The sequence below is a fragment of the Castor canadensis genome, chromosome 4 (genome assembly GCF_047511655.1).
Source record: "Castor canadensis chromosome 4, mCasCan1.hap1v2, whole genome shotgun sequence".
Classification (NCBI taxonomy): Eukaryota; Metazoa; Chordata; class Mammalia; order Rodentia; family Castoridae; genus Castor; species Castor canadensis.
The window spans coordinates 142,077,497-142,092,372 of record NC_133389.1 but is presented as its reverse complement, the minus strand read 5'-3'; the positions used below and the strand labels follow the sequence as shown (position 1 = coordinate 142,092,372).

At 37.1% G+C, this 14,876-nt stretch overlaps 1 protein-coding gene across 2 annotated transcripts in view; it reads right to left on the bottom strand.

Moving 5' to 3' along the window:
- Positions 1 to 6,680: 6,680 nt before the first annotated feature.
- The window catches only part of Gls (glutaminase), a 73,893-nt gene continuing 65,697 nt past the window's right edge, over positions 6,681 to 14,876 (bottom strand). The window contains exons 15-18 of one of the 2 annotated variants that reach the window (XM_074071289.1): positions 11,781 to 11,842; positions 10,838 to 10,914; positions 10,676 to 10,739; positions 6,681 to 7,885 (exon numbers count right to left, since the gene is read on the bottom strand). In XM_074071289.1, the coding sequence (XP_073927390.1) occupies positions 7,729 to 7,885; positions 10,676 to 10,739; positions 10,838 to 10,914; positions 11,781 to 11,842 (360 nt within the window). In that variant the 3' untranslated portion in view covers positions 6,681 to 7,728. The remainder of the gene's footprint in view (positions 7,886 to 10,675; positions 10,740 to 10,837; positions 10,915 to 11,780; positions 11,843 to 14,876) is intronic. The other variant, XM_074071293.1, reaches the window with a different exon arrangement.

The following is a 14,876-nucleotide window of genomic DNA, read 5'->3' as shown; positions in this document are numbered from 1 at the left end:
GAACCTGGCTGGGTTTTGGCTGACTTTTTAAATGGAAATGATTGAGAAACAAAACAGCTTTTAAAAAATATTATTTCTAATTGCTGTGATTTAACTATTTTGTTATATTTTTTACTCTTTGAGAATGATTTGGCATGGTTTCATTTTACTGCACTAGCCAAAAAACTGTTTATTTTTAGGAAGTATTAAAAATTTTTTTTAAAAAACAATCACAAAATACAGGTTTAATTACTTTTAAACCTAGTGGAAAAAAACCCTACCAAAAAACCCCCAATGTAAGTTCTCCAGTAAGACTTGCTATTCTGAATAATGTGACTTTCTAAGTTCTATAAACGTAATAAAAGTTTTAGAATACACGCAGACACTTAGGAAGAGGAAGACTAATTCCTTGGAAATGATGATCAAGTAGGACAAAATCACTTTTTGAAAAGCTGAACCTTTTTACAATTAGATTTTAGCAGATTATTTTGCCACTAATCAAAACAAGTAATGTGCAAATTACTTAAGTTCTAGAATGTAAAAGGGAAGAAACTGACTTTAGGGAATCACTGGATAGTACAGAAATGAGATTTACTTATTTTGTAGAAATAAAACTAACACCAATTTGTTTTGTACAAAAGAAGCTTGATAGAAGTATGAAAACAAGCATAACAAATTATACCCATAAAAGACTCGATCATGTCTGAAACACCATATTGCTTCTAGTAGACACAAAAAGCAGAAATTTGTTTCTAAAATACTGCTGCACAGATGAGTGATGTTAGCATAAACTTTACTTAAGTTAAAATCTGATTCAGTTTGCGGGTGTAACCAAAGTAGAACATAAGATATTATAAAGGCTCAATTCAATGCAATCACAAACCTTGAAGGTACTTTATTGTAATGTCACAAACCATTTTAGGGAGTGTTCTAGAAGTCTATTAAAATAAACCATACTGACTAGATGTTCTTCTTACCATCTCTGCACTGAATGAAAACACTATGATTATAGACATATTTTATAAGTAGAAGATTGACATTCTAAGTCATGCCATTTGATTTTATAAAAAGTTCTAGTAGAACACCTCATCTTTAAAAGTCGTAGAGGAGCTTTACAATAATTCTTAAATATACTAATTCTGTGAGATCCAGCAATCAAATATTAAAACTTGAAAGTAGAACTAAAATTTTGGTAATGACCACATGCTTTATATTACACAGGAAATATATACCCATGTACACAAAAAGTGAACTCTACAAAGACAACTTCTAAAAATACCAATTCACAAAGGACCATGTAGAATGTGACTGAATACTTTAACAATTAGACTTAGTGGTTAAAATCACATTGCAGTCCTCTGTGATTCTGAAAAATTTTTCCAGTGCCTTACAAAAACTAGAAATATCTGATTAAATTTATGAAGATTCCCTATTGAGCATAGATTTTATTGTAAATTTGATATAATCAACTTAATTTACTGAATATGAAAATTAAGTTTTTCCATGTGACCTAGCTTTTTGTCCTCTGTTACCTATAAACCTCAAAATAACATTTTCGGTCTGAGATAGTATGTACAGGTCAGGTGTGGTGGCTCATGCCTAAAATCCCAGCACTTGGGAGGCAGAAGCAGGAGGATCTCAAGTTTGAGGTCAAACCTTATCTCAAAAAAGGGTGGGGGTGGAGGATAAAAACAGGTAATACATAAAAGTGGTTTTCTTGTGTGTTGAACAAAAGTTGAAATTGCTTAAAATTTCCCTGCCACTTAAGCCAAACAAGTTTAATAACTGTAAGTTTATACCATTAGTCCCCAGACATGGTACATGAATAATTGAATATTTGTTTGTAAACTGAAGAAACCATTGAGACATCAAGAGTTGCTGGTGATTGCAACCTTTAAAAACTACACCTGTTTAAACAGAGTAATTTAAAGGAAACAATGGGCAAGAAGATGATTTTCCTTTGAAAGAAACATGTTATGATTTTGTGTCCCTATTTGAGGTCCTATGGCTTTATGTCAAAGGCCTGTTCAGTCTTCAGTCAGGTAATGTGATATCATTACATTTTACTTTGGGATGTTGGCATTTTAGAAAGATCTAATTAAGATTGTTAAGCAGACAAAATAGTAAACCCTCCCATTCACAAAAGATCTAGAACTCTTGTATTTTCTATTTTTTACTTTAATCACTGTCCAGAAGAAGTTAGACGATTTAATTCTAAGTGACAATTCAAGCACTTTGGCTGTTTGTTTTTTCAAAAAATGCTAAGTGAAAAAATAAGCATGACTAGTGAATCTATTGAATGTTGTTTTATACATTTTGAGAAACTTGTTAATATCATAACTAAGGAAATAACTAAAGATTCTGTTAATATTCAGAAAGCTAACTTCCATTTTCAGCTTCAAGAAATATTAAAATTCTAATGTTAAGTCTCTTACTAGTGTTAAGCATAAAGATATTTAAAGTTGTTGGCATTATGAATTGGTTTAATAGTTACCTCATTTACATATAAATCCTTATTTTAATAACTCTGTTTTCCTAAGTGTTGCCCCTACTTACCCTGTTTGTAATCAGAATTGCTATGGCAGGTTAAGATAGGTCAGTAGAAGAGATCAGTTTGTCTTTTTACAGAATTGACTATTGTAAGAAGTCACTGTTTGAGTATATCTGGGATGGTGTTTTATAAGCACACATTATGCATGCACCACTTGGAATAAACTTTTCATTTTTAAGCACAGAATTTTCTAAGACGACATTAAATGAGTGAAACCTATTTTGGCCTTGAAAGCCAAAGTGAAATTTGAAGGCAAGTCTTAATGAACAAAAGTCCCCTGTCATATCTGACTATCCCAAAAAAAGAACTGGAGAAACCTAGAAGGCATTTTGAAAATTCTTGTACCTACCTTTTTAACTGGGATGGTGTTTCCCAAATAAGAGGTATTTACTTGAGTGGCATCCTTTGGTTGGATAAAAGCTGGGCTGTAACCCCAGCTATGTAAGAGGCAGGAGGATCATAAGTTCAAGGCCAGCCCAGGAAAAGCTAGTAAGTTCCTATTTCAAAAACAAAATCAAAACAAAAGGGCTGAGGGCATTGCTTAAGTGGTAGAACACTTGCATAGCAAGTGTAAGATCTGAGTTTGATCCCCAGTTCAGAAAACAAGTTAATTTGTTAATTCATCAAATATATATTGAACATCTGACATGAACCAGAAGCTATTCTAGGTGTTTGGAAAATACTGATAAACAAAAACAAAGATCCTTACTATCATAAACCTAAGATATTCTAAGACACTGGGTCACATATTCTAGTGCAGTCACCTTATTAAAGCTTCAAGATTTTTGTGAAGCAAATATAACCAAAAGCTACAAATAATGTAAATGTAACACAAAAATAAAACAATTTCAAAGAAATAACATTTTAACCAAAAAATATTGTTTTTAACATCTTCAAAGATAAATTTCAGTAGCTCTAAATGATACTGAATTGATGATGCTCAGCTTCCAAGTTTTGGTGAAGTAACTTCTCGGTATATGCTTACTCTATTTAATGAGAAATTAAATGCTCTACTTTATTGTAGAAAAAAGAACTACATGTAAACTTCTTTATTAAAGCTATACTGTATATACAAGGAACACAAAGCTATCTAAGAGGTAGAAAGCTATCAAATACCTATTAATAGTCTCATGAACTATTCCAATATGCTGTCAGAACAGTTTTAACTGTCTGACAGCCTTTCCCCATTTCTTGGACAAAAATGCAGTCTTAATAGTTTTGCTATTATGACTGCATGTCCTACTACTTCATAGCAGGCTTTTTGTTCATCACTTGGAGAGGCAGAGAGAGGTATAGCTGACCACACAAGGCCTAGAGTCAGGCTCCAGAACAGAAGTAAAAACAAAATCTCCACCTTTAATGGCTTCCATTTAGTCATTTTACCTTATTTAACCCCCCTTTTAACTGCCTTAATTTTCTAATCCTTCCTATTCTAAAACACACATACCTTTTCTAATCTAGTAAACCAGATTCTTTCCATATGTAACTGTATAAGTCCCATTTTCTGAAAGCCTTTATTTAAGTGCCACCTAGTACTTTCATGGGCTGCTTCCCTGAACCTATGATGTACGAACTTACTCATTTTCCTAGGAAGATTAACAAATAAAATTAAGAAGATGACCCCAACTCCTAAAAAGGTCCCACAAAAATAAAGTGATCTCATTTTATCAACAACAAATCTAACTTTTCACTAGTGTTGGGAATATCCATACATCTGTTGCCTGTGCACTGCTGCCATCTATGAGTGATGTGTGTATTACGTAGCTTAAGTTGACTATACATTGCAGGACTTAACATTGTAGCAGTTATGGCTGTCCTTAAAACTCAGCAGAAGAAAGGTCTTAACTAATATGTATTATTAATATAAATAAGCTAAAATACATATTGTATCCATAGTAGGCACAACCTGTGTTGTGAGATGTAGGGAAAGACCATGGGACTAAGAGTTCTGTAACATGGCCCATTCTCAAGTCCCAGCTTTATCAATAAAAGAGTGGGTTAGAGTAGGGAATTTCGGATGTTTCCTCTAGTTCTGACATATTAGTAGGCATAACACTGTAGTTCCTACAGGCAAGCACTTAAATTTGTGATGAGGAACTTTGATAGGTGAACGTGTAATGGCCATGATAGTCATGTACCTTCTCTATGGTTACAGAACCAAATGCTAACCCTAAACCAGAAAGGAAAGAATGCTGTGAGGAGTAGGGGTTGTTAGCAATGAAGTGGAATGCCTTTCCATATGATGAATTAAGAGGTATGGTTTGCCAGCTTGTCCAGCTGAGACCCAGGTATGGTAGTACGGGGATCAACTCTCCAAGCAGAGTTCAAAGCATTGTGAAAAACACCTCTCCTCTTATTCAAGGATGTGTTCAGTGACTCAGTCCAGCAATATTTACTGAACAGTTTGTAACTATAGAAGTACAGTGTTACCACTAGAGGACTGAAACATCCTGCCTACCCTCAAGTTCAAGGATGAGGAGCTCCTCACAGGATCCTCATCCTGGTCCTTGTAACCACACCTGATGCCTTGCCTACTCCCTCGTTCATAGTAGGCATTAGAAATGAACTTGAACTAACTGGACATGGTCCCTGTGCTCAACAGAGTTCCTAGCCCAGTGGCATAAGAGAAAACCTTAGATGTTTTAAGAAAATTCATTTCACACAGTTTTTTGATACATGTATTTATTATGGTGTAAAAAGCAACACTACCTAATTTCATTTAAAATAAATGTTTCCCAATTTCACAATACTTACAGTTTATAGTTTTACAATTAAATACATCCATAGCTGTGTGATCCCCAGGAAGAATCTAAATCCAACATTAGGTCATTCAGTCCCTGCCAGATAGATGACAGCATCAACAGCAAATTTAGCTGTGCAGCTAAGGGACAGGGTGGGCAGCAGTGGGTGGAGCCTATCATCCAAGTCCAGGCCATTAGAGCCAGGACCAACAAGACAACAGTGTGTACAAGGCCTGAAATTAACATGCCCTTCTAAAGCGCCTGAGGTACAGGAAAATCACATATAATCCTAAAATCCAAACAAAAAGGTCTTTGGAGTTTATCAATGGCAGCAGTTAACAGCACATTCAATAAGTATTTCAACCAAATGTACTCATTATTATCAGCCAATAGCAAAGGGCCAGAGCAGGACCTGGCACACAGTCATAAATAATATCATGGGTAAATAAGGCATATTTAACTATACCACAAAGATTCTACAAAACATTTTTGATCTGAGAAAAGATGAAAATTCTCTTTGTTCCCAAATAATAGTGAGACTCTCTCACAGTCATTGGTAATCTGAAAGCTACACAATTAACCACCTTAATGTTTCATTTTAATCATGCAAAATAAGCTGCTGTTTGAAGAGTTCTAGTTGATTTCAGCTACATCAGTTCTACCCCTCAGTACCTTTGAGGGTGATGCTGCTCTTGTGCAGCCTTTTCCAAGTACCCCCTGTCTACATGGCTTGACAGGTCTGTGAGGCAGAAGCACAGGAACAAGACTGGTCACACACCCACATCCCCCTACAAAAGCTGGAACCTGGAAACAGCTTGGTGCCTGGTTTCACCGTGGGAGTTGCCTGGGAATGGGAGGGCAGTGGCTTAAGCACTCACTCAGACTTGAAGCGAAAGTCAAAGCACCTGGAAGCTTCTGGCGTGACTAAGGTGCCATCAGGCATAAGATCAAAAAGCAGTTTGTGCTGATTTGGGGGGAGGGTAGGAAATGGCCATATTAATGTGGGAACAACTAGCATTCATATAGTTGAGAATTTTGCTCATTTCTTAAAACATGGCTTCAAAGAAGTCCATTTGTGTGTGTGTGTGTGTGTGTGTGTGTGTGTGTGCGTGCACGTGTGCTTAATACCAGAAATCCTAACATACCTCTTTATCTCCTCAAGGAAATAGTAGGATAAAATGTATGTGCAATTCCTAAAACAAATTCTGTTCTTTCTCTTTTGAAGTCCCTTTTACTTACTTTATAATTAATCATTAGTTACCTTTCCAAGACAAAGAAATGATGGGTCTCAATTTAAAATGAAGTAGTATTTTCTTATTATTGAATTATAGAGTTCACCAAAAGTTATACAGTAGAGAATTAGAAGAAACCTAGAGCAACCCAGTGTTCCCCAAAAGAATACAAATACCTTGGTATCTCAATGCAGACTTTTAATGACAGGTTTAAAAACATTTTATTTGTAGCAGTTCCCATACCATCAAAATAACTTTGGTAGCTTAAAGCATTTCTGAATTTGTCTTTATCTTAGAAGATGAAAAATAACTTCTTAAGGAGCTGTAGTGACACATGCCTTCATTATTTAGACTGATGAATTTGACTAATTTATACTTAGCTTAGTGATTTTGTTTTTGGTTCATCTTCTATAGACAAGTGGCAAACTTCTAGCTCTGATGCCAGAAATGTGACTCAATTTCTGACTCAATGTGGAAACATGAAAACTGCATAGTATGCCAGCACTCACTTTCCCAGCTGAAGGGAAGAGGCAGATAGCTAGACATCTGAGAAGAGAGGCTGGTTTAGGGGATATAGAAAAAGGAAGTATTTCGAAAAGTATAACTATATTCACGTGTACATTTTTGGTCACCATACATATCTTAAACAGATTCCCTGATAAAGTCTAATCAGAATTGGCTTATTCTACTAACAGTTGTTAACTATATAATTTTAAAGAGTCCTGTTAGGTGAGGGTGATGGGAGACATTTTAAACAATCAACCGTAAGTGCATATAGTTGTTCAAACACTCAAACTAAATCTATATCTGATGTCTTGAAAATCACACTGTTTGCTTCTAAAGACAGCCTTGACTCCTTTGGACAGACTGTTGCACAGAACTCACTTTATAAATGCAGGTCAGATATCATCACCATAAATAGAAAATTCACAAAACACACAAATAAATCTTGAAGACCACACAATTAAGCTAGCATAACTATTTCTTTTACATCAAATTATACAATGCATGGTAAATATTGCTCACATTATGGAGGGAGATTGTTTTATTTCTATTTTTTCCCAAAGAAATCAGATTTGTCCTGTGCACAATGAAGAAAACTCCAGTAACACTGAAATGACAAATGTAAAATATACATCACTACCAGATAGAAATACACACGTTCTTCATAATCATTTTCCACAATTAAATAGGTAAGTAATTTAAATCTTGGGATTTAAGACCATTATAACAATCCATCAAGATTCTTATGGACAGTTTGATTTTCCTTTCCATTGTCAGAATCTCCTTGAGGTGTGTACTGGACTTGGTATTCCTGGAGGATTTTAAATACATCGTGGTGTCCAAAGTGCAGTGCTTCATCCATGGGGGTGTTATTCCACCTAAAAAGTGGCACAGCACGGACAGGGACATTAGGAAATTTCTGTGCAAAGATTATCATCCAATCTTACTAGGTTTTAAATGTAGGTTAAGTGGCCATTCAAATTTAGTAATTGATAGCAGAAATAGATTTATAACTCAAAAACTGTATTAGAGACAAATTGGGATATGAAGAGAAGGAAAAGAAAGGATCCTGTTTATACATGCTATTGCTGATGGAGGGGCCTTTAGGAGTAAAGTGCTAGTGTCAACCAACAATAGACGCAGCTAGGGTTCCTGAATTTTAACCTCATGAAAAGCCCAAAGTATTTCTTTTTTAAGTAAAATGTTCAAAGAAATTCAGACACATAACAAACATCATCCTAGCCTTTGGCAGAAAATTTATGTTCCTGTCAATTCAAAAAATCACAAAATCTCAGAAGTCTAGAAATAATTGTGACCTTGTGAGGGCTTAAACACATTGAGAGAGACCAGGGGAGGTGACATTTTCAGCACATCCTGCAAGAATGGGAAGCTTCGGACTCAACAGGACCACTACCACCAGAAGCAAACTCCCCTTCTCTTCCATAAGTGTGCTTCTGGGGCTGTGCTGTTGAGAGTAAGGCAGATGAGATGGTGAGGAGTGAAGAGCTGCCAAGAAGAGTTAATCAGCTAAGCCTTCTGCAAAAGGAGACAGCACAATAAAACCAAGGCCCCAGTAAAGGGCAGGAGCAGGGTTCCCAGTCTTTACAGACTGTGAGGCCTGTGGATCTGTCCTCTCCCTGCTACTTGTCATTTACTTCTCCACAGCTGCTGGCTTCGTATGCCACTGCCACCACCTTTCCTCTGGTTTTTATTTATTTCCATTTCCTTCTTTTCTTTCCATTTGTCCTGAACCTCTAACCCTTTCAATGGGAGTTACAATATCAAACAAAAGGTGCTTAAAATAATCTCATTTTTAAACATTTTTGGTCACATGCTATTCACTTTTAAAACCAGGTAAGTAACACTTTACATGTATCTTTGTGCTAGTGGCTTTTTTTATACTGGCCTTCATCAGTTTAAGAAGTGACTCTTAAATAGGACTTTTTAGTCATCCTCAACAGTGTGTTTGTGTGACTTTTTGAAAAAATTAAATGTCAACTGCATGTTTCCTTTTTTACCACAAACAAAAGATCCAACTTTATTTTTTAGGTATTTTTAGATTTATTTATTTAATTTTTTTTAGCTGTACTGGGGCTTGAACTCAGGGCCTCACACTTAGGCAGGCGCTCTACCACTTGAGCCACTTATCAATCAGAAACCAACTTCAAAGATTAATTTCACTCCAGTCTATTTTAGAATTTTAGGTGATATTCATTATGTTTAATAGAGAAAAAGTTATCTTGGGTCTCTAGCTTCCATTCTGGAGTAGTTAAATACCTAGTTACAAGTTATACTTACCTTATTTTTGCCTATCAGATGGATTCTTCTATTTCCACATTCTTACAGGCCAATTTAGGGGGGAAAATTCAAATATGCAAAACAGTAAATATTTCCAACGTGGATTATAGAATGTGTTAGTTGGGAGTATAAACACAGGGAAACGCTTACCAGTTTCTTGCTCTAGAAAGAGCAGGATGGACATATTTGAGGATAAATGGGAAGACTGTCATGCTAATTTCAGGTTTTGGAATACTGCCAATAAAGGTCATTTAAATCATGATGCTTTTTAACAACTATAAGAATAAAGCTAGGTAGCCAAAGTGTTATCACACTCATAAACTTTTAAGACACTGACATGGTAACTTCTCACTTTTTTGCAAGTTGGACCAGTAAGATACAGACCAAACTTAAAAAATATAAAACTTAGTAAACAGATCTAATACCTAGAAAGTAAACACCCTGCTCCAAACTTAACGCAGCTCCTGTTCCTAAAATATGGAATTCAAACCCTACCACACATATCAAACCTCTCTACCAAGTATTTATCCTTGCATTGTTCTGAACCTTTATTCTCTCCATTCCAAGTACAAGCCAGGCCCGACCCTGCTTAGCTTCCGAGATCAGGCATGTTCAGGGTGGCATGGCCGTAGACTAAACCTTTATTCTCACTACTCAGTGCTGGCTCATCCACTCTACTCCAACATATATCACATCCAACTATGTGAGTACAGCATTTACTGTTCATATTATGTGCGTGTACTTCAGCTGCACTCTCACCCTAGCTCAGACCACCTTGTGGATAGTATTTACACAGGATGAATAGTAGTCTGCCATGTGGACCAGGAGGGGGAGAAGGGGAACAAAATAATTCTAGGCAGATTCCTCCCACAGAATACTCTTCTCTTCATTCCATGCCTTCAAATCTCATCTGTTCCCCAAATCCCTGATTAAAATGCAACTTCCACAAAGCCCTTTAAAACTGATTCTGCCCAAATCCAGGAGTATCAACAAGCTCCAATCTATTTATTTTAAAGTTCTTTAATAGCAATTTTCTTACGCATTTTTATAAGCTTCTGTAAATGCGACCCTGCATAGTCAAAAGCCCCTTGAGTCCAGAATTCCTATTTTTTCTTTCAAACACAAAGAACCATCTTCTTCATACCGTGTATGAATTGATAGTTAAACCTGAAATTCCTAAGTAAGATACTGTTCTTAAATAAGAAACAGAGTATCTATCAGAATCAAGGTTTTGTTTGTTGCTTTTGTAAGATACCACAGCAGACTCAACAATGTCTTGGTGGATTTACATATACCAGCACTTGAAACTGTGATGCTATATAATACAATACTAACTTGTCAGTATGTTAGAAGGTAATGTAAGTACTCACCTGTCCTTGGGGAAAGGATTTACTTTGCAAGCTTCCAGCAAAAATTTAACAACTTCAACATGACCTAACACCCCCGCCAAAAAAAGAAAAAAAAAAAAAGATTTAGTATTGAGTAGAAATTAAATCTGGAGAAAAAAAATGAATGAGTGGTCCATGTCATACCTTCTGCAGCAGCTACGTGGAGTGCTGTTCTAGAATCATAGTCCCGCTGCTCCATGTCCATGGCTGACAAGGCAAATCTGAAAAGTCATAAGCAGAGCTACTGATTATATAGAAACAAGTTCAATTCACACTTGCAACATTTACTCCAACAGTTCGATCTAAGGGCCTGTCAGCTAGGTGCTGTCCTTCACTAGTCCCATTTGTGGTAATTAAAGCCCTTGTTCACCCAGTACCCAGGTGTCCTTGGTAAACGCCATTCCATTTCTCTCTTCTTTAGCTTTGCTACTTCAGAGTAAGATAAGACATTAACCATCTCTTACAGAATTAAGCTCCATCACGTTATTATTAGAACTCAAGAACAATGGCACAACTATACCAAAATTTATAATTTGAAAGAAATACAAATAGTAAAGTACACATTTTCACTGACTCCCCCTCTTTACACTGACATTTTATAGTCTACAGTTTATAAGTACTCATCAGATTTTAAAACAGCAGGGAAATTAAGCCCCCAAGCTTTTCCACTTTAATGGTCAGTTGCAACTCTATACAAGAGAACTTATATGGCATTCAGTAGTATATGGTCTTTTTAATCCTGGTGATCTACAGGATGCCAAACATTCTAATCCCCCACCCCACCAGAGATGGGGAGTGGAGGGTAGATGGAGAGTGGGAAGGCATTGTCTGATTGCAGTGAACCATTCATGCTAATTAAATAGTTGGGCAGTTATCACTTAGAAAAGTAGAGATCTGGGCTTTTACAGGAGATAGAACAATACTGGACATGAGGTCTATGGCATTGAAGTGGGAATTTAATAAAAACTTGGGGTCATTTTTATTAGCAGAAAGTGGAAGTGAGTCTTTAGCCCTAAAATAGCTGCTCTCCCAAAAGCAGCTTCATAATTACCTGAAAAGCACATGCTAATTCACCCTGTTAACATACCTTCGAAGGGCAGACACATCTCCAGTATATGCAGCAAACAGAAGGTTTATCACTGACTTTACCTGTAATGAAAAGAAAATTCAGACATCCATAGGAGAAAATAAACACACATAAATGCCCGACTGGTAAGTGGTTTCCATGTGCTTTGAACACTTTAACTGGATCACTGGCAGAAAATTTTCTTAAGTACACATCTATAACCAAAAGAACACACGTGGTATCTTAACAGGATCAGGAGGGGAAATTTAATCATAAAGATAAGGTCCGTAAGGGAAAGAATGGAATGATGGTATCAGTTGGCACAAGCAAATAGGTGCTTACAACCTGTGAAATTTGCACAGTTAGGGCAACAGAAAATTCTTTAGAACACTTCTACACTGAGAATCACATAATTCTGAAAATGAAGTTGTGCTATATAAATGTACAATCCCTCTCAGCCATCACTTCCTTCACCAATTACTGGATTCTTTGCAAATCTTAAGAGACAATTCAGTGGTTATCATCTTAATAATAGGATTATACTTCACTAGAAAGACAGTCCAGTCATTTTTTTGGGGTTTTTTTTGGTGGTGGTACTAGGGTTTGAACTCAGGGTCTTATGCTTCTAGGCAGGCATTCTACTTTTTGAGCCACTCCACCAACCTGACAGTCCAGTTTTTCCCAGACAGAATGAACTGGGGCATTCTCGAATCCCATGACACTATTTTAAAGGTGAGTAAACAAAAAATACTAAGTCAGTGCTACTGAGTGCTTCAAGACTCAAAGTTTACCTACTGTTGACAGTTACCCACCTCTTGTTCTGATAGTTAAAAGGAAAAGGCTAATTATCCTAAGTGCTATTCTATTTTTGGTCTGCTTTCATGAAGACATGCTATCAGTGCAGTCGTTCACATCTGTAATCCTAGCTACTTAGGAGGTGATCAGGAAGATCGCAGTGAGAGGTCAGCCATGGTGAAGAGTTCAGGAGACACCATCTCAAACAACAAAAAAGCTGGATCCATTGGGATGCGCCTGTATGCGGAAAGAATAAATAGGAGGATTGCTGGTCCAAGGTCCAGGCAACTGGGGCATAAACATGAGACCCTATTCAAAAAACAAAGAAAAAAGAACTAGGAGCAAGGCCCCAGTAGAGAGCCTACCTAGCAAGCGCAAGGCCCTGTGTTTAAATCCCAGCACTACCAAAAAAAAAAAAAAAACCCAAAACAATGAAAACCACACAATCGATCATACAATGTTTGTAAATACTTCAAACATCCCCAATTTTGCCTTACACTTTGTAATTTCAACATTCATATGAAAGACCCCACTGACTGGAAGTTAGTGGTAGAAAATAAGTTTAATTAGGAGAATAGAAAGTAACCCACCTCTCCAGGAACAAAGTCACCACCCTGGACCTGTGGTTCAAGATCTTAAACTGGATAGTATTCCCTTTGCACTGTGACTCCCCTTCCACACAACCTGTGAACTTTCAAAACTAACTGGAACTGACCACTGCTGGCCTTCTCTAAGTTAGCATTTTCAAGGATGCTCTGTGAAAATAAGGGTCCTGGAGTTGGACATGTTCTTAAAATATTCAAACCCCTCTTGAAAACGCACGAGCATATGAGGTTCTGTAATGTTCTGCAGTATAGGAACCTGCCTAACTAGCTGAGCTGTGTACTCCCAAACACTTTCACTGTTAGTTTTGGTATCACTTCAAAAAGAACTCTCACTTCTAGTCCTCAGTCCACTAGCTTCCCTTCCTGCCATCTATTACTACTCCTGCCAGCCTCTACCTGAGCATCAGTCCCTCTCAGTCCAGAACAGGGTTCTCAGTCGGGGTGGGAGAAACTTTCATTCAGAATGCTCTAAAAACATAGAAAACCATCTTTCCTTCCATTTCTAGTTGTCTAACCTGTATACTTCAAAATGATACATGTTAGGGAAAGGAGGCAAACAATGTTTAGTCTCTAGGTGACTTTGATATGAATCACTATTTCAAGTGCTTTATTCTTTTTTTTTTTCATTGTGCTAGGTGGAGGTACATTGTGGAGTTTACAAAAGTTCTTAAAATATGTCAAGTACATTCAGGTGCTTTTAACTTCTTTCTTTTGTGGTGGGACCAATTGTACTCCCCCCAGCACCAAGTTCTTGCTATTGATCTCAGGACTTTTCCTAGACAAGCACACTACCACTTTCAACACATGCCCAGCCTTTTGCTTTGACTTTTTTACATTGGGTCTACCATAGTCTTTGCCTGCTGGCCTCAAACTGCTGTCCTCCTACCTCTGCTTCCCAAGTAGCTAGGGATACAGGCATTCACTCTCATGCCTGGCCTCTACTGTGTCAATTCTGACTCCTTCATTCTTTTTGTGCTCTTGGGCCACAAAAGCCACAGACTAATGAGTGCCTATTATAAATTATTCATATTTCACACCAGTGACCTCTGACACAGATGATACTGACCACAACTTGGTTGGAAAACTAAAAATCTGTTCTCATCTCTCCCCTTATTCTTCCTGAAAAATACTTACCTCTAATACCTACTTCCTCTTTCTTCCCTCCATGCCTGAAACCCAAAAGTATCCCTCTTCATTTCTGAGACTTGCTTCTTTACCTTCTCCTTTAAACCTAATCCTCCAGATCCCTGGACCTTGGTGCTAGGATCTTTGGTTCTGTCATCTTCAACTTTTCCTCCTGCACTGTTTCCCTTATGCCTATCTTAATACAAACACAAATTCTTCCTCTTTTGAAATACCAACACTTGATCTTCCCTTTTGCTGCATATTTTCTGAAAGTAGTTTATATTCTTAATTTCTGAAAATTACCTTCATGCTCACTGCCACCTCCAAACAGTACTCAAAAGCTCCAGGGGCCTTCCTAAACCCATTCTGGTCTCCCAACACTCCCCCACCCTCTAATGGCTTCTCTTCCAAGATGCTTCAGGACCCTCATCTTCCTCCTGCGTGCTGCTGTGGAGACTTGCTGCCTTCTTTACACCACCTAATCATATGTCAAAGGCAGTCTCCATCCTCTTTGTCAAAATAATGTCCCTCAACAGTTTCCTACATTCCTCTATCAGAATGACTTCCCAATTTGGACCTTTAATCAGAATCA